Source organism: Perca fluviatilis, chromosome 20 (genome assembly GCF_010015445.1).
Source record: "Perca fluviatilis chromosome 20, GENO_Pfluv_1.0, whole genome shotgun sequence".
Classification (NCBI taxonomy): Eukaryota; Metazoa; Chordata; class Actinopteri; order Perciformes; family Percidae; genus Perca; species Perca fluviatilis.
This window is the reverse complement of record NC_053131.1, coordinates 20,982,240-21,003,714: the sequence shown is the minus strand read 5'-3', so window position 1 is coordinate 21,003,714 and position 21,475 is coordinate 20,982,240. Positions and strand designations below refer to the sequence as shown.

General features: G+C 40.8%; 4 protein-coding genes across 8 annotated transcripts; 1 reads left to right on the top strand and 3 right to left on the bottom strand.

The window, feature by feature from the left end:
- Positions 1 to 150: 150 nt before the first annotated feature.
- Positions 151 to 7,487, bottom strand: mlh3 (mutL homolog 3 (E. coli)). Of its 5 annotated transcripts, XM_039786115.1 has the most exons (12): positions 4,140 to 7,479; positions 3,927 to 4,028; positions 3,732 to 3,811; positions 3,469 to 3,573; positions 3,274 to 3,358; positions 3,122 to 3,190; positions 2,897 to 3,005; positions 1,454 to 1,613; positions 1,323 to 1,346; positions 1,149 to 1,227; positions 402 to 553; positions 151 to 297 (listed from the first exon to the last, which is right to left on the bottom strand). In XM_039786115.1, exons 1-12 carry the CDS (start codon positions 6,718 to 6,720, stop codon positions 226 to 228), a joined length of 3,618 nt encoding a protein of 1,205 aa, XP_039642049.1. In that variant the 5' UTR covers positions 6,721 to 7,479; the 3' UTR covers positions 151 to 225. The 5 variants fall into 5 exon arrangements, with proteins under 5 accessions (XP_039642049.1, XP_039642050.1, XP_039642053.1 ...); XM_039786116.1 differs by lacking the exon at positions 1,323 to 1,346 and having other exon boundaries at positions 4,140 to 7,481; XM_039786119.1 differs by lacking the exon at positions 151 to 297 and having other exon boundaries at positions 409 to 531; positions 4,140 to 7,484.
- Positions 7,488 to 7,771: 284 nt separating this feature from the next.
- On the bottom strand, positions 7,772 to 9,408 carry acyp1 (acylphosphatase 1, erythrocyte (common) type). The gene is made up of 3 exons (XM_039785284.1): positions 9,276 to 9,408; positions 8,948 to 9,035; positions 7,772 to 8,520 (listed from the first exon to the last, which is right to left on the bottom strand). Exons 2-3 carry the CDS (start codon positions 9,026 to 9,028, stop codon positions 8,305 to 8,307), a joined length of 297 nt encoding a protein of 98 aa, XP_039641218.1. The 5' UTR covers positions 9,029 to 9,035; positions 9,276 to 9,408; the 3' UTR covers positions 7,772 to 8,304.
- Positions 9,409 to 11,026: 1,618 nt separating this feature from the next.
- LOC120548683 (zinc finger C2HC domain-containing protein 1C-like) lies at positions 11,027 to 12,778 on the top strand. The gene is made up of 2 exons (XM_039785089.1): positions 11,027 to 11,940; positions 12,392 to 12,778. The coding sequence occupies exons 1-2, from the start codon at positions 11,140 to 11,142 to the stop codon at positions 12,488 to 12,490; spliced, it is 900 nt and encodes a 299-aa protein (XP_039641023.1). The 5' UTR covers positions 11,027 to 11,139; the 3' UTR covers positions 12,491 to 12,778.
- A 635-nt stretch (positions 12,779 to 13,413) lies between these two features.
- On the bottom strand, positions 13,414 to 20,746 carry LOC120549607 (serine/threonine-protein kinase Nek9). Its single transcript, XM_039786624.1, has 23 exons — positions 20,010 to 20,746; positions 19,287 to 19,464; positions 19,136 to 19,191; positions 18,980 to 19,050; positions 18,788 to 18,893; positions 18,556 to 18,687; positions 18,344 to 18,454; positions 18,133 to 18,197; positions 17,986 to 18,036; positions 17,681 to 17,873; positions 17,455 to 17,599; positions 17,154 to 17,354; positions 16,958 to 17,004; positions 16,658 to 16,819; positions 16,454 to 16,562; positions 16,202 to 16,363; positions 15,883 to 16,050; positions 15,745 to 15,804; positions 15,433 to 15,617; positions 15,162 to 15,320; positions 14,949 to 15,053; positions 14,805 to 14,858; positions 13,414 to 14,719 (listed from the first exon to the last, which is right to left on the bottom strand). Exons 1-23 carry the CDS (start codon positions 20,193 to 20,195, stop codon positions 14,537 to 14,539), a joined length of 2,889 nt encoding a protein of 962 aa, XP_039642558.1. The 5' UTR covers positions 20,196 to 20,746; the 3' UTR covers positions 13,414 to 14,536.
- Between the last annotated feature and the right edge of the window lie 729 nt (positions 20,747 to 21,475).

The following is a 21,475-nucleotide window of genomic DNA, read 5'->3' as shown; positions in this document are numbered from 1 at the left end:
TGTGTACTTACCAAACTAAATGTTATCAATTTCTGACAATATGTTGTTTATATAAATAGCAAAGTCTTCCTATGAATTTACAGGTGCTTTAGTATAAAACAAAAGGTTTCTGCTACAGGGCTTTGGGGAGGAATTTGATTATGTGAACCATTTAATCAGGGAGTTGTGAGTTACAATTTATTTAGTTGACAGTAAACTACACATTCAAAATAAAATACACACGACTTATCTATTTCCATATAGTTCCCACGCCTTATACATTCTTCTTAGCTTTTGGAGGTTGGGTTTCTGTAATTCCTGCAGGGGACAAGAATGCTTAGTCACCACAAGATTGCTGTGCTGTGAAATGCCTTGAATAGTACATTTGGTATAAGTTCAGATGTGCTTTTCCATTCTGGTACCTTCTCGTCTTTGTCCAAATGGAGGGTGTCTACTAAGGGAGCAATGGAGGGACGGCCATGGGCACACTGGAAGGGCAGCTGGCAGGCAGACAAGGACGCCACCAAGCTGCAGCATTCATCTCTGTTCAGGCTGTCATTGAATTTGATGGCACCTGTTTAACGCATACATGTGTGTGTGTGTGTGTGTATATATGATTCATATGAAGATTTCAAAGTAACTGAAATATACTGAATCATGTTATGGAGATTTTCTTAGCTCCCATAGATACTCAAATATCGAACACAAAAGCACAGAGAACACAGAGATGGTTAAAGGTGAGTATTGCAAATAGTTTATGTAATTAATCACAGGGAAGCTACAGAGGAAAAGTCACCAAGTCTTATCAGTTCAGTTTTCCAAGGCAGCACCCAAAGAAAAGTTTGTGCACATTGATTTTACAAAGAAATTCTTTCTGATTGGAATACAGCCAAAAAATTAATCTCTTCTTATCCTATTCAAATTATTCTTTACAATAGTCTATTATCATCGGACAACAGACTTCAAGCAACATCCACTTCATCCTATGACAGAACAGTTTCTTCCTGCCGTATGCATGTAGGCTATATGGCGTAACTTGTGCTCTGGTGGAATGTGCTGTACTTTAGGAAATGTAAAATGATAATTAATAAAACGCAAAGAATAATTTCTTTTACACATCAATGAAGAAAAAGTAAACTGAAAGATCGAGAGAAGACATGTAACCTTACCATGGCATGCTAGGGAGGCTAGCACCTTCAGCACAGTGAGAGGCAGAGTTCCTCTCACTCGACCAGTTGAGCGGAGTAACTGAGACAAAGAATAAGAAACAATACATTTTACCCTTTATTGAATAAGATACTTTGTCGCCACAAAAAGGTTTAGAGCCTCAAAAAAAGATTTACCTCAATCTGCTCTTGAAGATACTCCTGATGTGTGATTATTGAGGGGGGGGGGAAGCAAAATGGTAAAAATAAGGTGATGCCTTATGGCTAAATGAGCGATACAATAGATGGTCTAAATATGAAAGTCTTACCTCAACAATAGGCTTGATAACAGATGGTCTCCCCCGCCTGATCTCATTACTCTCCTTTTCCATGAAGCACAGTGGTACCTTCCTTACAAAAACGTGTGGATCTGCTGCCTGTGAGAACTTCACTTCCAGGCCCAAACACCGCAAATGTGCCTGACAAGACCTGTAAGAGGAAGGGTCCAGAATACAGAAAACACTGCTCAACAATAATGCTAATGTAATAATGTCCATGGTATGAAATAAAAAAAACTCAAATTTGTCAGTTGAAGTCAGTAGACATCAGAATTTAGCATAGTCAAGCAATTATCAAAAATACTAGTTAAAAGTTAAAAACAAGCTGTGTAGTGCCTTTAAACAAAAAATAAAATAGCGGCACAGCAATAGTGAAAGGTTGGTTTAAACATTTAGAGCTTAGCCACAGGCAAGAGTTTAGTTTGTTTCTGGTTAAGAAGATGTCATTTGAGGGATGACAATAGGCTTCTGAGGTGAGTGACTGTGTATCGGTGAGGCCTCGTGTCATCAACGAAAGTAGATCAGAACATCTGAACAAAGGGATCAGAGCTCCAGGACATCCTTGCTTTAACTCCTTCCTGTAACCATAATCAAGATGGAAATAAGGCAGATTGATGCCGTTATAGAGCAATTACCCTCCTTGTCCAAATAAGGTAGTGACTCCTTCCACTGTCTGAAAAAACTGACATGATTTTTTGACAGTGCTCCAATTACAAGAAAAATGCAGTCAACAAAACTTTGGATTTAACTTAGAGAGGCATTTGACGGCGTACACTCTACTATTAATACAGGCTGCCACAGCAATAGAGTGCTGATGCTACTGAATGATGGCATGGGAGCCACAGTGCTACGCAACAGCTAAAACGGGGGTGAAATGAGGCTGCATCACTGCACCCGCCCTTTTTGTCACCTTTATTGCTACCATCCTTCATCTCATTGCCAAAATCTGCTGCTGGGTGTCTCTGTTGTAGTACAGACAGCAAGCTCTTAAACCTCAACCAGTTAAAGGCCAACTGCAGGGTAAGGTAATCCATCAAGCAATGACAATCGCACCAAAGTAAAAAAACACCGGTGTATCCTAAACGCCTTCACAAAAGCATACAGGCTGTGGTTCCTGAATACAGACGACCAAGGTCCCGCATCAGCCATTAGTAGACTAACTAGTCATCAAGCATTTTTAAAAAAAAAGACATTTTATCCTAAAATTGGCAGCGTTCTGTCATCGAAAATCGGACGCCGACTTTATATATATATATATATATATATATAATTTTTGAAAATCAACGAGTATTGGATCAAGTTTCTTTTGCCATACTTATTTAGCATATTTATATTCTCAAACTCAGTAGTATCTGCCTTTCTGCCAATTGTACTGGTTTTTTTTTACAGGTATTCCTATTAGCTTGTTGTACTGTACATATAGTAAAAACACACCTAAGCAGCCTAAGCTCTTCTTCTGTTACACTGATCTCGAGAGGTGGCAAAATGGTTGATGAACACAGACGTCTCTCCCCTGGTGCATCTGGGTCATCCTCATAGGAATCTATGACAGAACATACAGTTATGACTGTGGTATCACATCAGGGTCCCAGCAACAGCATTGTTTATGTAACATTTCATTCCTAATATTAATACTGTGCATTTTGCATTTGTTTTTACCTGCAACTAGATTTTCAAGTCTAACTCTCTCGTGTGCAGCGTGTTGATCCACCAGCACCAGAAGGTTTCCTGGGGTTTCAATATTAAATGCATGAGATGCTGATAAAACAACAAAGTGAAGTGAAAGAATGAAGTGAAGTTCCTGTCTATACCTTCAGTTTCATTGAGTGCTGCAGGCTCTTCCTCTCTTGTATTGATAAGACATGCAAGGAACTTCTTATCCACTTGATGAATAACCTATAAGGTAATTAAATAGCTATTAATTCATAACATCAATGAAGGTAAAATGGCTAAAGGCATTATAATGAACATTTTGTCAAACATTTAAAAAGTAAAGAGAAATTTGCCTTCATTGAGCAAATCATGGCCTTAGAAAAACGGTATGGAAACAGGATGTTGTGGATCTTGACAGCCAGTCCGTCAGCTTGCCCACTTGATATGTCTACACCAACCTGTTGGCACAGTAGAGTTCAAAATGTATCATTTAAACAGCATTAAAATTCAATTTGGAAAGTGTATTGAGACAGTTTAACTTTAGAACAGATAAAACAAGTAAATTTTTTTAATCCTTGCAAAATCTGTACAAAGTAAACACACAACTTTTGTTTACCGTAGGAGGTCGAACAAATACGGGATTATTCCATTTTGAGTACAACAAGGTAAGTGAGTTGGAGCTCTCACCAGTGGCATCTGTTAAGACAGACAAGACTATACGTGAACACAAACAAGACAATATTACATTTTGTATATTGCGTGTGTGTGTTAGGCACCCTTCAGTTTGCAATCTGATCCGTCGGTGGGGTACCTCTGTCATCAAGCCCTGAACTAATCACTCTCTCTGTCCTGGATTTTGGTAGGAAGGGAAACACTAGATCCACCTGAAATGGGTAGCATCTGTGTTCCATCCCTACAGTTTATGGAACAGAAACAGTATTGTTGGTTATGTTGAGTGCTACTTCCAGTTACTATCATGTCAACATAACCTGCTGAAAAGAACAGAAAAAAAATACTAACTCACCTGTTCCAGAGATGACACTAACGGCCATATTGGAGACATCAGATGTACAGCGCACTTGTGTTTCTTCAGTAGGTGGGTCTTCGTATCGGCTGAGTCCAGTCACTTTGTTGACATAAACTGTCTTTCCCACGGATGTATCGTAGTGATGAAGCCAGTCCCCCGATGTCGTAGCCTCTTCCTTCTCAGCTAGCAGAGGATCTGTCCTGCAACCTGGGACTGGCTCAGGATTCAAACCACAGTCATTCTCGTTGTTACTGCTGTCTTGGCTACCATCATTACTACTATGACAGGTATTGTCCTGCAAAGCAGTCCTGGACAGGTGTGTTAATACTTTTGAATCGTCTGTCCTGTGTTGTTTCAAATGGTTGAGTTTAGCTGCCAAAGATGTTTTGCCTCTATTCTGCCCTGAGACTGGTTTTAACCTGGTGAATGCTGAGAGGATTGGTGGGCTTCGAAGGATGCTCTGTGTCTCGTCTGTTTCTGTTTCCATAACTCCACCATTTTTCTGATCTTTCCGGCAAACCAACAAATTCTGGGAATTCAAGACAAAGCTGTCTTTACGAGGAAGTCTAGTGTTATTCTGAGTCTCTTGAGAGGGTAATTTTAGTTCATCAGATTTTCCATATACTCTTCTAAACTTCTCAAGGGATCCAGACTCCTTGCATAAGGCCAACTTTTGACAAGTTGCAAGTCTGGGAATTTTTGGGGGAATGATAGGAGTGAAGTCTTTGCATGGTTTCTGACAAATTCTGTCATTGCCTGCATGCAGTGAGATTTTGCGTTTTGATGCAAAGGATCTCTCTTCACATAGAAATACTGACTTGTTGATTTGGGACAGGTCCTGAGTCCGCAGCTTTTCGTGAACGTATGGATCAGACAGACTGATCTTTCGGTTACTTACTAAAGTATGTTCATGTCCTCCTGCACTCTGGCAGTCCGGTAACTGTTGCTCAATACTGTTTAAATCAGGCTGAATTTGTTGAGTGATGCTGTCTAGTGGAGTCATGTTGCTGGTTGAGGTAGCATTATTTAATTGTATTTCTTTTTCTTTTGAGAGTTCCTGTTTTTCACTTTCTAGTTGTCTGACTGAACTTGACATACATAACATTGGAGAGCCTTCCCCTGCTTCACTGAATGTTGGCTCCACTTCTTCAGTAATGTGATTATCAGATGTAGGTTCAAGTCTTGCCAGATCACACTGTGGCTCATATCTATATTCTTTGTTTATGCTTCCTTCACTTTTTATCTTTAAAAACTCATTTGCAGTTATCTTTTTCTTCCCCTGTTGTTCAGTCTCTTCTTTGCACTCCATCTGACCAGACTCCCGGCTAACATTGTCCTCACATACACAGTCATCTTTGCGCTTTCGATGAACAGGATCAGATGCCAGTTTCATTCCAATACTGCAATCTAGGGTGGAAGCACTGCTAGTTGCTTGGTCACCATTGCCACTATCTGTATTGTGTGTGCTAAACAGTTCGGGACGCAAGTAGTCCAAGTCTTCTTGAGAAAGCTCCGCCACCAAATTCTCCCTGCTCAGGAATGCTTTTACTGCTTCTTCGATACAGAGCAAAATGCGGTCCCAATCTTTGAACTCTATTAGAGTTTTGGCAGGCTCAAGACATATGTCATACTCTGAGTAAGAACATTTAATATTGATGATGTATACTCCATGCAGTTCTTGGCTTCGTTTGTGCTTTGGACTCCTGATAGCAGACTGCCCATCTGGACTGCCATTTTTCTGATTTGAACTGCTCAGTCTGCGTAGGAGAAAGTTCAGGAGCTTGTGTATCCGTGTTTTCAGCAGCAGTCTGTCATTTACATACAGGAACTGTAAGCTGTTGTTGTAGTGGCCTTCTTTGCCAATGTAACCAATCACTTCAAACTGTCCGTGTGTGTAGCTGATTTCTCCAAGTTTCTGTGCTCGTCCAAGACTGTGTATTTGAATAAACCTATGGTAGGTGTTTCTAGCTTTAGGAAGCTGCACCATCATGGCTCCTGTGTAGTCATTCTTCAGGGTGAAAGACACAGAGGGATGCATCAGAGAAATAGCCTCCACTCTGTGTCTGATCCTCTCACCCTCCAGGACTGCATCCATCCTCTTCCTCCGGACTGGCATGTTGTGGAGGAAGTTACAAATAACAACAGTTGTCCCCGCGGAGGGTCGAGCAGTATCTGCTTCAAACACATCCATGCCCTTGCCATCCTTGAAGATTTTGACGTGAGTTTTCACTGATGATCTGGTCCGGGATGAGATTTCAACTAATGTGGCGAGAGAAACTAAACTTGCCAGGGCTTCTCCTCTGAAACCATACCACCGGAGGTTGTCCAGGTCTTCAACAGAGCTGCATTTGCTTGTGTGGTATCGGTTTCCCACGCACTCCATATCCTCAGCGTTTATCCCGGCACCGTTGTCGATTACCTGAACTTTGAACGCCTCCATGTCCATCCTGACTCCCACACAGGTCGCCTCTGCATCGATGCTGTTTAGGATAAGCTCCTCTAAACACTGCTGAAGAGAGGGGATAGCGACACCGGAGCGAAGTTTCCCCTGAACCTCTTTAGTCAAACACTTAATCATTGTGTTCTTTAAAGTCGCTGTTATCTTGATACATTCAGTCTCTTACCTGTTCCCGACAGACTACACAGTAATAAATTAGTCGTCTCGCTTAAAATTGGCCGTTGCTAACATTAGCTTAGCTAACACTAGCTAACTCCATGGGCTCCAACCAAGGTTCCAACGATAGTGACATTTTGACTGCGACTTTTTTTTTTTTTTTTTTAAGTCGGGTTACAATCATAGACTGTATATAAAAGGTTGCACTGCTTGTTCATATAATTAAAATAAACTATCGGAAGTCCATGCTAAAAAGTCATTGACATATATGTAAAAAGTCAATCTTAGTAGCTGTTTACAGTCAACGTGTAACAAGAGATGACCGTAGCAACTAACGTTAACAGCCGAAGCTAACAGTGCCATCTTCTGGTGTGAAGGACTTAACAATTTAACCGTCGTCTTTTTCTATTGGTCGTTGGTAAATCTCAATCAGCTTGTATTGTGCATACCGCCACCTGCTGTACGAAGTGTGCTATCTTTGTGTATCTTATGTGTTTATTGGCTCAAGAACAGTTTTGCATTGTATTACCTGTGATTGTGTTATCCTTGTATTTTCAAGTTAAAGTTGAAACAAATACAGGCAAATTGTCGCCTTATTCATTTAGCCTAGAAAAAAAATATCTTCATTTATATGCACACACATACACTGCATACAATCCAGATAATGGAAAAATAAGAAGTGTCTGGAGATGTCAAGAAGCCACAGGTTTAACGACAGACAGCCCCTCAACTTAATCATTTATTCTTATTAATTGATTCCATTTATAGCCTGTTATATTTTCTCTTTATGTACAGCTCTTTCTTTCCTACATATATTAAGTCTATAATATATATATAAATATATATATATATATATTCATCCATCCATCACATTTGTGTGAAGAATTGTACAGATTTAAATTTTGTATGTCAAGTCTACTCCATCTATACCTCTTGGCAAGTCTTGTTCGTTAGGTCTGACATCAACAGTGACATTCTTCATGAATATTTCCCTAATAAATCAAATAAACACAAATTGAGGACCCATTTATTCTACATCTTTGGCTATTTTGTCAGTGTTTCTGCACAGCCACCTGCAGAGTTCAGTCCTTTACAAAGGAGGGCAGCAGCATTCTGATAAGTATTTAGTCATTCATCAGGCTCCCCTCAGACTCCTTCAGTCACGTCTTTGGGCAGGCCAATGAAGACAGCTGTGACGGATTTCAAGGGCATACCATTGCCTGTTTGCTCAGAAGCATGTCTGCTGGATGCTGATTTGTTTGCAAATACCCCCTTCAAACAGATTTACAGTCTGTTAAATAATGTGGTCACCTCATCAAATATTCCCTTATTGCTGTTCCTACAATATAATGCATACAATGTGAAGCAGGCTGAAAGGAATTTTCCATTTATTGAATGTAATTCCATATTGTAGATGTTAGGGAGACATAACCTTAACACATCTTTTTTAATTCATGACTTGAATTGCAATCCAACCAATAAGAAAAGACTAAATAAATAAAACATATGCTTTAAAGTTAACATTACAGGCACAATCTATGAGTTATTTCATTTTACTATGTTAAAAGTTGAGTGTTCTAGGCTATTGACCGTTTTCTCATTCTTGAACTCTGCCTTGGTTATGTTTGACTTGGGGCTCCCGGTGGATTTCAGCCATACTTGCATTTCTTTCACCTTGCTGCGTGGGCCTTGTAGCTGCCCCTGAACAGTTCCTGCGCCTGTGTTTTGGACCCATCCCACCAGACCAAGCTTCTTCCCTTCTGCCTGGAAAAATGAAACACATTAATAGATGGCAGAGGTGGGATACTGATGGAGAATGTGGCTGTGATGGGATACTGGGAAGGGAATATTTGTTAGATAAATTGTACAGGATGGAACAGTCTTGATCTCTAAGCATTGTTTATAGGACAAAGACTGCTTGTCATGTTCCAGCTTAAAACTAAAATAACAATTAGCACAAAAACTCAAGGTCCACTTACTAGCTTCTGGAGCTTTTATTCACATTTCGCCCTGTTAGTTTTTATCATCCACGATAATGAACTGAGTTAACTCCATCCGCAAGACCGTGAGATGGAGTTGAAAGCTCCAGAAAAAGCTAGAGTGAACCTTGAGTTTTTTCTTGTCAAACTAAGATTAAAAAAATAGCCTACTGTTAATGTGTAGGTTAACTTTATATCACTGTCAAACTCACTTGAGTGTATTTCCGAAAAAATACACCTTGCACTCTTCCAAAAATTTCATAATCCACTGAAATTAGATCTTCGTTGGCCATAGTGGACCTGGAAACGGAGAAATAAGACAGTAGCTACTGCTGTGTTGTGTATGCCAGGGACATATCTACATCGCAGGGACTAACTTTATGCTACAGCTAGCTGTTACAAGCTATGCTAACACACAATGTATGTAGTATATGTAGCTATGTATGTTCAAATGATTTGCAACCTGGATAATTAACACGTTTAGCTGTTTATCAATGGTGTATAAATACATGAAGGCACGCTGTATATCATATAATTCACCTGAATATTGTTAGGAAGCCGTGGGACGACTATCCAGCATGAATGTATTATGCTATCCAGCAGCTCCGATGGACCTCGATTTTGAAACATACGGGGCTCTGCTTCAGGAAGTGATGTTCAGTGGACCAATCAGAGAACACCCAAGATATTTGGTTTCTAAGCAACAAGTATAAACGTTGGGGAAAGGAGTCGCCGAGTGGCTTTATTTGTAGCTAAATTCGACTTTAATTTCAATTCAGACGACATTCACAAGGTCAGTAAGTGTTGGAAATTCTACACCGTTTTTTTGGGAAAATGTGTCAGCCACCGATATGTCACGTCGCTACATTTTATCTGACATCTTTGGAGGAGGGTCTGGCAAAGCGAGACTAATCTGACATTGACCTCTGTCATTTGGCTAGCAAATGTTATCTAAGAAATGTCATGTCAGCAATGTTTTGTTAAACTATTATAGAGGTTTCTTACTCTCTGCCCTTTTTAATCTTTGGTATTTTTTTGGAGTGAAACACCTAGCTACTTGTCAAAGAAACTCTACTCAAGATGTTATATTGTGGAGCTGTTGACCATAATCTTCATCAACAAACTTAATCTGCTGATTACTCTTAGGGCGAAATGGATAATAAGTCCCAAACCTGGTCAGAATGGTGCAAACATTAACAGTTGCATGACAACTAAGCAAATCTCATCTGATAACAAAGACTGTGTTACTGAATTTGGTATTAAAAAAAGAAGAAGAAAAGAAATCTACAGAACAAGGAAGTGAGGGCACCTAACAATGTGTCAACAGTTGTCAAGGTCAAGATTGAATTTTCAAGTTAAATCTAAGGACCTGTACAATTCAAAAATTGTATTTGTAGCACATTTCACTGGAACTGTATCTAAAACGATTGCATGTGATAATTGATTGATTGATGTATTGATTGATTGCTGGATGGATGGATGGATGGATGGATTACTTAATTGTTTTAATCCTAACAATTCTTTGTGCTAACTTGATTTTTTACATTTAGACTAGAGACGAATTACATGAAGTTGCTTGGGTAACTGATACTGATATGCAACTCAAGTCAAGTTGATTTGGTCACACCTGTGCTCTTATATCATACAAATAGTTACACACTGCAGATACCAGCTTTGATCCACCAAAATGTTTCTCTTTTTACCTTACTTTCTTTTTCTTGTTTTTTCTTCTTCTTAGAAATCATACAGGGAAGAAACCCTTAGCGGCTGGTGTGGAGGGCTAAGGTGTTTTTGGCAAAGATCTAACAACAATACAACCTTAAAGACAACAGGTGAAGTCATGAGCACGTACCCACAAAGAAGACATAGTCCTCAAGGGCAGCCCAATATTGCAGGAAAAAGGCAAGGCATTGTCTATACTCAAGCACAACATGGTGTTGTACCTGGTAGGAGAGCAGATGGAGTAGACCGGCCATTTCCAAACAAGCCTGTTAGCCACAGAAGACCTCTCAACCGCCGGAAACAAGACTCACTTGATCTGCATGATTTTGAAAAAATCACTATTACAAAACAACCGCGAGGCCTTTTGTCACCCCAAGATTACCATTCAAATGGCACCAGGAAGACCACCGGGTTCCGGCATTCAAGAAAAGACTTGCACCCACTGCCCAAAGGAGAACTGCAGATGGCCAAAGCAATTCATGCAAAAGAGCTCATGCTGCAGGTGAAGCTGTGGAGTGTTGAGGAAAAAATAAGACGAAAAATCCAGAGAGACGCTGCTGCAAGTGAGTACCAAAGGAGTGAGGAGCAGAGGCACAACAGGGGACAAGCAGAGAGGGGAAACGCTCAGACATTAACCAGGCTGGCTGAGCAGAAAAAGAGAGAATCAGAAAGAAAAAGAGAAATGATGATGCAAGAAAGAAGACAGGAGGATGTCAAGCAACTTATGAACAGGCGAGATCAGAGTAACGAGGACAGAATAAGGAATACACATGAAGAAGAAAGGGCCAGGTGGAAAATAAGAGATAAAGAAGACGCACAGAGTTCCCAGGCACATAGAAAAGGTCATAAAGGTACTCATCAGATCACAGCTCATGTGCAAAAAGTGAGTGGAGAGCTTAACATTTCTAGGTGGAAAAATGTGAACGAGCATACAAGAAGAAGAAGAAAAGGAGGGGAGGAAAAAGATAATGGCGTTTGGGGAGAGACAGGTGTAAAGTCACAGTATGGAACAGAGAAAGCAAAAGAAAGAGAACAAAATACAACCTCCATGCCCGATAAAGGTTCGACAAGAGAAAGAAAATATAGGGAAAGGACATGTAAGGAGGTGTACGGTTCAGACGATGAGCGAGACATGCCTCAAATTAATCAACAGAAAACGTCTTATAAAGTTGCAACAGAAAACCACAGAGGTGCAGGACTTAAGCACTCTGTGGGACTACTGCTTCCACCAGTTTCTCATCCGTCTCATTTCAGCAGACCGGAGCAGGAGGAGCTCAGACAGGAAGTTAGCACAGGCACAGGCCTCCAGCTCCTTCCTTGCAGAATCTGCGACAGAAAGTTTGCAAGCGAAAGATTACAGAAGCATATGCAAATCTGTAAAAAAGTGAAACAATCACATCGTCAAGTCTTCAACTCCTACGTTAATAGGACCAAGGGATCGGCCATAGAGCAGTTCTGGAAAACCCACAGCAAGAGTCCAGAGGTAGGCCAGTAACATTTTGGCCTCTTTTGAAGGACCACCATACCAATTATACACACAAATGTTTATGTTAAAGATATACCCTGTGGAGTTTGACTATTTGTACCACTATGGGGAATTGTTTTTAAGAGTGGGTCCCACATGACTTTGTTCACCAAAAGAAAACTCCACAGGGTAGACTACAAATGTATAACAGAGCCTGAATTACAAACTGGGGGTGTAGGGTCGTATAGCATTAACTAGCAAGGGAGAGCTACTATTAGTTGCATTATGGGAAATGTAGGATTTTTTTTCACACTAAGGACTAAAAGTCAGATATCTTTTCCACTGCTTATTTTTTCTCCTTCCACCAAGCTTTTTTCACAATTCCAAACTTTATGGGAATTTAATGCTGAATTGATTATTTTAAGTAAGCATTCAATATTTGAGATGTATTTGATGTCTTTTTATTCAGGATTTAAAGAACCAAAGACAGAACCACATGGCAAACACAAGGAATCTGCATGAGGGTCGACTCCCAGCTGGAACCTCACAACCCAAACGGCCCAAGTGAGCCGACCAGACCAAACCCAGACACTTTGGCCCTGGACCACTGGAACAAGAAATCCTCAGCTGTCAACACACCCATCACCATCTCATTAGTCAGTATAGTCTCGGAATTTTTTGATTTAATCCCTTGTATGAATTTTGTTACATTGTTTGACTATATTCTATATTAACTAAACAGAACCATCTAAAATAGTTTTAGATCTTTACAAGAATAGCTCGTTACATAATACATTTCACTGAAATTGTATTTTATGATTTTCACGTGACAAATAAATGGATTAATATCAACAAATGCAAACATCTGCAGTGTATCGTAGCTTACAGTTTGGTGAATATTGACTATACACATAACGAAAGACGCTGTTAGTTTTATTTATGGAGTTTACACAAAGCAACAGTGTGTCTGTGAGAGAAGTGTTTATACAACTGTTACATCTCCACAGTATTTGGTTAACCTTGTGAAAAAAATTATCCATATCTTTAAATGCTGTGAACACACTGTATAAAAACAACAACATCCTAAGGCACAGCATTGTCATATTTGCACTCATTTTGGTTTCAATAGCTTGCTAAGGCACTCTGACTGTATTTAGCGTTGCATTTTACTGCACGAAAACATCGCCGGTGTTATACTGCACACATCTGACATCCAGTCAACAGCTTGTAACCTGACAATGGGTTACTCTCTCACCTCTCTCTCACACACACACACACACACACACACACACACACACACACACACACACACACACACACACACACACACACACACACACACACACACACACACACACACACACACACACACACACACACACACACACACACACACACACACACACACACACACACACACACACACACACACACACACACACACACACACACACACACACACACACACACACACACACACACACACACACACACACACAACAACACACACACACACACAAACAACACACACACACACACACACACACACACCCACCTTAATGTAATGCAAAATAAAGCAAAGCAACATTTCTAAGACAAGTAAAATGGTTAGAAAATGCAATAAGATCACAATAACATATCTGCAAGGTCAGCTATATCACAAATGCTTCCACATTCAAATAAAACAGTTCAAGTGTTAACACGTCACAAAGAAGATAGACCTACATGTGCTGCCCCAACAAGAGTTCAAGAGTCGAAGAAGGCAATAAGAAAAAGTAACTAAAAGTAGTTGCTAAAAAATGAATCAGTAGTTTCGTCTTTCACACATACAATACTTCCGTATGACATTAAAACATGCAAAAAAATAAAATAAAAAAGTATCTATTTGCATGAGATAATTTGAATATGTTTGTAAAAGCTAACATTTCTGATAAATATGTAAAAACAGTTTAGGAGGCTATTTTGTGTTTGCTATTTTAAGAATATCAAATGCAATTAAAATAATTGAAAATAAAAGTGATACATGTTTTTACATTGAAGATGGTGCCAACGTGAGTCATGACTCATGATCAATCTGGACACATCCTGGCAGCCCATCTCTCAACAACTGACAAGAGGAAACCCTAATTGTCTGCTATGTGCGCAAGATGGTCTTACATGTTATTTGATAAATACTAATGTATGAGGCACTAAGGACTGAAGCCTGACATCACTTAAACTCAACAATACCACCAAAACATGGACTTAACATTCACACTGCAGAGTAACACTATGATGATTGGCTCTCACAGATGTCAAGGTCCGATGCTTCATGTTGAATCCAGCCAACATTTCAGTCCGTTGAGAAACTAGCTGGATTACTGCATCCAGGTAAACACAAGTGTGCATATGAGAGTGTGCTAGGTATTATACAGTTTTACATATGAAACAATGTAATCATGCAACTTAGTTCTCTGTCAAATATGTATACTGTACGTAACCACTGCGAATGGGCACGAGGCTGCACCCTCGACTGCACTGAGCCTCCACTCCCCATCTAACAAGCTTGTTTAATTGAATATGTGCCAAGAGTTTTGACACTCCTCCCATAATCAGGACAGCTGCAGGTTACGCCTCACACACTGGCCCCTGCAGCTCGACCCCCATGGTTTGTGAAGCCGCCTCCTCTTTCTCCTCCATCCCCGGGCATACGGGCATCTGACTGATGGTTTCCATTATTGTCACATTCTGCTTGACGTAGCGTTGAACGATTAATCGCTGCCCAGAGCCTTTGATTCTCCGTTTGCTGCTCCTTGACCTAGAGGCAGGAATGCATGCTGTTAGACATGCACAAGGGTCGAAATCAGAACAATATCCGGTCGCTTTTGGGGAAAATGTCTTACCTGTTTCTCGAGAATCTGGATCCTCATCTCTTGATTTGAGACCGTCTCTCGCAGCTGCAAAATAAGTTCCTTTGTCAAATACTGTGGCAATGGGATGTACTGATAAGATCATGATTTGCGGTGCCGAGTGAGCAGATTTGGTACCTGTGTGACCTCGCTACTTGCTTTGCAGCATGCGTTCGAGTCTCCTTTTTTGCAGCCGTCGGCCTCCTCCAGTCCATTGACTTTACCACAGCTCATTCGTTTAGTCTGGAAAATAATAATTTCAAAATGCAGTTTTACACAGTATAAAATTCTAGTGTTTATCTGAAGTACATAATTCATGTCTTGTGCAAAGGACAGCTATGTTGCCATTACCGATAGGCCTTTCTTTGTGCTGACTGCTGCTGCCGCAGCCTTTAGCTCTTTCAGCTCCTCATAAGGTAGAGTGACGCTCTCAGAGATAGAAGAGAGCTGGTCAGGAGTGGATGCCTCAGAGCCTTCTGGCAACGGGATGAACTCTGCGTTCTCAAGCTCCTGTTGGATGAGAACCTCCCTGAATTAGAACACCGAGTCTCCATTTAGAGGTTCCTGTTTCATGGTCCAAACTAAGGTTTCCTTATTCCTTGGTGATTTCATGATAACAAACCTTTCTAAGCCAGAGAGGGCAGGAGCTGTCCCCAGTCTGACTTAGTGACATCATCGGGGTCTCCATGAGGCACTCCTCTGTATTATCCTCCAGTGTACCCCCAAGACCCCTGTCACGACACTCTGTCTCTGAACCAGGTTCTATGTCCATATCCAGTGTGGATGTAGATGCCTCCTGGCCCAGTCCTATGTATACAAACATACATTGACACACACACTAACAATGTAGACTGGCAGGTGTAAATGTAGACTTATTTTTCAAGCAAAGAAAATTAATCAATACACAAATTGGTGACTAAAGAAAGGTATTTACCACAACAAGATGATAGTCCACTGCTGTTAGAGCGAATAGTCTTGGAGTTGAGCACTTTCTCTGCAAAAGAGAAAATAAATTAGACAGCTGGCTGCTTGCTCCAGTACATTGGGCAAGTCTCTGGTTGTGATTACTAACCCATTATGATTATGGTGTGCCAGCCACGGCAAGAGAGGTCCGGTACATGGTGGAGGGAACCAAAGATAGGCCTTGGCATGGCAGGGCATACCTCTGAACCAAATCCCTTATCAGCTGGCATCCCAAGTCGCCCGTTTCCTGCGTTTCCCCATGCAAAGATCTGATTGTCTGCAAGAAACAAAAACACGTGATGAAAGCTATATCCTCAGGATGAAGAGGCCGGGCAGCTGAAAAGAAATAAAAGTACTACAAACCTTGACATAAAATCTGAAAAATGTAAATATTATTGCCATAGATGCACAACAGTTCATGCTCTTACCCTCAGTGGCTGCAATGGTGAAGCCGTCTCCACAAGACACTTTGGTCACTATCTTTCCTCCGAAGGGTCCGAGAAGGAGTTGGACACCATGATGTTTCTTAAAGTCCTTCACACCCAGCTGTCCGTACTTGTTACAACCAAAGGTGATCAGGCGACCACGTACTGCAGAACCAGAAAACATACAAAATGTTTTTTTTGAAATGGTAAACTTTTTCCAATTACAAGAGAAATATCAGTCTTTTTTTATGGTACCGTCAATGGCAGCTGTGTGGGTCTTCCCTGGAGCTATGGTCTGAATCTTGAACCGTGACAGCTGCTTTACCAAGGTCAGTGTGGTGATGTATGGGATCCCCTGGTAACTCTGGTGTGGCGTACAGAAGAAAAAAAAACACATATAAACATAGCTGCATTCCCTAAAGTGTCTATTATTCCAGTCCTTTAAGTATAACCCAGTACCTCTCCAGGGTGGTTTTTGAGACCAGAGAATCCCAGGTTCAGACCAAGCTTGTTGAATTCATTGTTTCCACATGCTAGGACTTTGCCAGTTTCTGTTAAAAAAAAAGTTCCATCGCTGCCACATGACACTGAGGAGATGGTAGCGCCTTTAGGGATCTCCACCTGGGAAAACCACAACATTTTATTTTAAGTATTTTTGAAATAAATAGCTACAAATACTATTCTATTTTAAAACTTACTTGCTGCAAGGATTTAGCCTCCTAAAAGAAGAATATGCCAGAACAGGAAACAAAATCTTACTTGCATCGGAGAAGAGAAGTCATCCTCACATTCCAGGCCAAGACGCCCTGCAGCCGGAAAATAAAGCAATTTTGACTGAGAACACTTAGTATGACTCTATTTTTAAAGGGCCACTATCTCCCCCTGCTGTCTACAGGTATAACAGCAAAAACAACCCTGATCAGCTCAGAACAGTAAACACAGCAACTCTATGTACCATACTCTCCGCAGCCCCAGGAGTAGATGTCCCCATCCCGAGTCAGGACCACCACATGGTTGTCTCCACACGAAACCTGACGGACAGGCCGATCCTCGAAAAACTCCAAAAGCACTGGCTCCAAAATCTCCACGCCGAGGCTACCCTCCACTCCAATGCAGCCATAATAGTCCGACCCAAACATGTACATCTGGTCCTCATCTGCAAAAGCAGCAGCAGCAGAGGGTTCAAAAAGTGGGTTATTATACAAAAAGGTTTTTTTCTCAAGTTCCTGTTTCCGCAGAAAGCTTTTCTCACTCACCGGTGACACAGGCAGTGAAGTCAGCCCCACATGCCACCTGTCGGATGGTCGTCCCCTGTAACTTCTCCACCCTCTTTGGCTGTCGGTACGAGGCCTGGTCTCCCTGTCCCAGCTGGCCCACCATCTTGGCTCCACCTTGGACATTCTGAGGAGAAGTTTAAGAAAGCTCCTTGTAGTGAAGCACACAACTTGATCCAGTATATCTCATCCATGGATTAACACTCACAGCCCAGGTATACAGCTCCTTTTCCACTGTCACTACTGCAAAGTGACTCTCCCCAGCACACACATGTTGGGCACTGCTGCCTCCTTTAAACATGTCCAGTTTCTGGGGGGTGAACTTCCCTCCGCCCCAGGAGTACACGTCCCTTGAGCGCGTGGTCACCACAGCAACAGAGCTGTCAGTCACTGTACTCAGCCTATGGTGCAGGCAGGACAACAAATCCGTTATACAATACAAAATCTTACATAAAAAAGGACCATAGACAAGCTTTTACAATGCAGAAAATGAAACGAGTGTCAACAGCTTACTTTGGTTTTTTCATTGCTGAATTCAGCAGGGCAACTCGCTCTTCAAGCTCCCTAACAGAGAATGAGGTTGTCAGTGGGTTGTCATGGATGTTTTGACTTTGTTGCATCCAACAGAATCTAAAATATTTTCCCTTTCAACCAACTTACTGTCTGCAGCAGGAGATGAATGGCTGGTCCAGAATCTGCTCAGATGTAGGCCTCTTTTCGGGATCCTGCGACACAAAAAGATCACAACAACTTTACAGCGATATCCCTCACAAAGGCCAGCTTTTGCTTAGCACACAGTATTATCTCTGGCATCAAACCATTTGTTTCATTACAATCACAACACTCTTCTCTGATTATTACCCTCACTCACTTGATCGAGGCACTCGTACACCAGTTTGATCAATGCAGATGAATAAACATCCGAGTTCACTTCCATAGTCCAGTTGCCCTGGACTATTTTCACACAGAGGTTCAGAGGGTTCTGGTGGACACAAGCAGCAAAATGAGTTCATTCTGCTGGAAATAAAATTACATTTTCTGACTAACGCGAAAAAAAACATTTCAGCAGGTTAACAAACCTACCGTTGCATCAAATGTTCTTGTAAGAGCCAAGACTTCAAAAATTACACAACCCAGGGCCCAGATGTCTGATTTAAAGTTGTACTTCGATCCCTGGCATAATTCAGGTGACATGTAATATGGAGTTCCCACACACTGGATTTACAGAGAAAGAAAAAAGTGAAAGTGAACAAATCAAGTAATATTTACTAAATCACAGCAGTCTGATTAAAGAAAAAACTAAATCACAATTTACAGTCTCTGCCATTGAAAACTCAGAGTCTAGCTTCTTTGCGAGGCCATAGTCGCCCAGCTTGATGAGGTCAGTCTTGGTCAGGAAAATGTTCAGAGTTTTGATATCTCTGCAAGAAAAACAAAATCATTGTTCGAAACAAAATAAGAAAGAAAGTCCTGCAGATGCCAGATAAGGGAATGAAAACATGGTTACCTGTGTAAGATCCCAGCCTTGTGAATGTGGGCAACTGCTGAGGCAATTTGGTACAGGTACCATATGACCACCTAAAGAAACATGTTAAAAGGTAAAGATATAATAGAAAATAGCCTCTTTGTATAAAATAAATCCCCTGCAATGTTGAACTCATACCTCTTCACTGAAAAGTTTCCCATTCTGGTGGTTGATTTTATCGTACAGATTTCCTCCTGTGATGAGACGGCCATTTAGCATTCTGTCACAGATAAACAGCATTCAAACTAATCTCGATCAAATCTTCAGAGTGGACACAATATTTACAAACCATTACAATACTCCAACTCAATGAGCAAGGTGTTTTTATCCATGAAGTGATTGAAGTAGGCTATGATGTTGTTGTGCTCCAGGATGGAGAGGATGCTTATTTCGTTCATAACATCTCTGCGCTCCTTTTCGGAGAGCGAGTTCAGCTCCACCTCCTTCCATACCACCAAAGAGTTGTCCTAGGGAAGCCAGAAGAGACATTCAATAATACTAATGGGAGCCACAAATCAGCAGCCAGATGTGTCCCTCCAGATGACAGAATGCATAAGTGTAGGTTTCTCTACACTCCTTATTACCAGTTTACAGAATAGACAGACAAGGAAAATCTTCTCAGTTTTAGAACAAAAACAGTTTATGAAATATAATTGGTTCAGAATATTTTTTTAAGAGAGGCTCTGCACAACAAGATGTAGCACTATAAACGTGTGTACACGTAATGTGTAATTAGTATGTTTTCACTGTAAGCAGTGGTTCATTTCTGACTGCAACCCCCCATGCCCGTCCAAGGAAAAGTTTTGGGGACCTTGTAAACTTGCTTGACGTGTTTTCCTTGCCCTGTTGTTGTTGTTGTTGTTGTTATTGTTGAAGAAGTGATGGTAGATAATGTACATTTAAGAAACACTTTCAACAACAAAGTGTTCAGAAGGAAAGGGATTGTTGCATTGCATAATGTGTTATCCGTGCCTTTTAAAAACAAATCTGCTGGGACAGAAATATGACTTACCTCTGTTCTTCTGTACAGAGTTGCTTCACCAAACGCCCCCCTCCCGAGGATCCGGATAGGAATGTAATGCAACTTCTCCTCTTCGCCATTATATGTGCTCGACGCTGATCGCTCACTGACCACAGACCCGTCGCACAAATCTGAATTTAGCGAATCGAAATGTCTTTCATAGTCCCCCAGTGACATTTCTGTTTAGGGTCTTGTTAGCCAGTGGTAACGTTACTGATGGAAATAACCCGAACAGGCCTTGCGGTAACTCTTTCTGAAAGACTTGGATAAAACCGTACATTCGTCTAACATGTTACCCGTGTCGGCTAACAAAGAGGCCTCTCAAAGTACTCGTATTAAGTTACCTGATGCCTCAAAGCTACTCAACTCACACAATGTAAGAAAAATACAACGCAGCAAAATACGTACAAGTACTTGCACCAGCGTCAAGCATGACACAACAAAAATGAGGACGTTCAGTCAAACTTAATGGAGTTTCGGAATAAAAGGCGTATCCTCGAGCGTGTTGTCAAGTATTTTACGATGAAACGCCAACCGAGCGCATTTCCGGTAAAGGCACTAGTCTGTTTAGCTGGTTAGCAAGAAGAAAGTACAGCACTGTAATATAAACCAGAATTGTCATAGGAATGTTACCACACTAAAGCTTTCAGTAAGTCTGTATAACAAACACACGGGTTGCGAATGTTAAAAACCGGCTGGTCTCGTCTAACACGCAACAACAAACCGAAAACTCCTCCATCCTTTCCTTGCCCTTAAACCCGGAAACAATCAAATTAAACGGTCTCTTGGAGTTTTTTGGTTTTTTAAATCTTGAATCAATCTTTTTTCCCCCCCCTTCCTCTACTTTAGCGACTATAAATTAAAATAGGAGATGTTACACAAGTAGCAGATGTAATTGAAGTTTCATATCAAAGTCAAGCTACATCATACATCAAGCTGTCCATCAAAGTTTCAGTTCACAATTTTAATTTCATACCAAATTATCAGGACTACTGTGGTGCAGTGTGACACTCATTTTACAGATCATATGACCCTTGAAACTTATTTTTACCGCTGGGGGGCAGTTACAAATAATTTTACATTTAGATGTCAATATAGTTGTATAATACATTTTATAGAGAATAAATTGAAAAACTTTTAAAGGACAAGATAGTCGGACATAAATGTCTGTTTTTTTTATATACCAAATGAATTGATACAAAAATCATATCAAAATCCAATATTATCATAAAGCTGTCCTAGTCATTGATTTAAAACATTGCCTGATTCCCAGATGTATTAAAAGGATAGTTACCGTGGTATAAAGGGTAACTGTCACTTTTTTTACACACACATTGCATATTTGTATGCAACAGGAGGGATTACAAATAAGCAATTTTAATGTCTCCTACGACCCAGATTTCTAGACATACAGTACATCACATAACCAACCACCCATGATTAGATCTTTGCCCCCA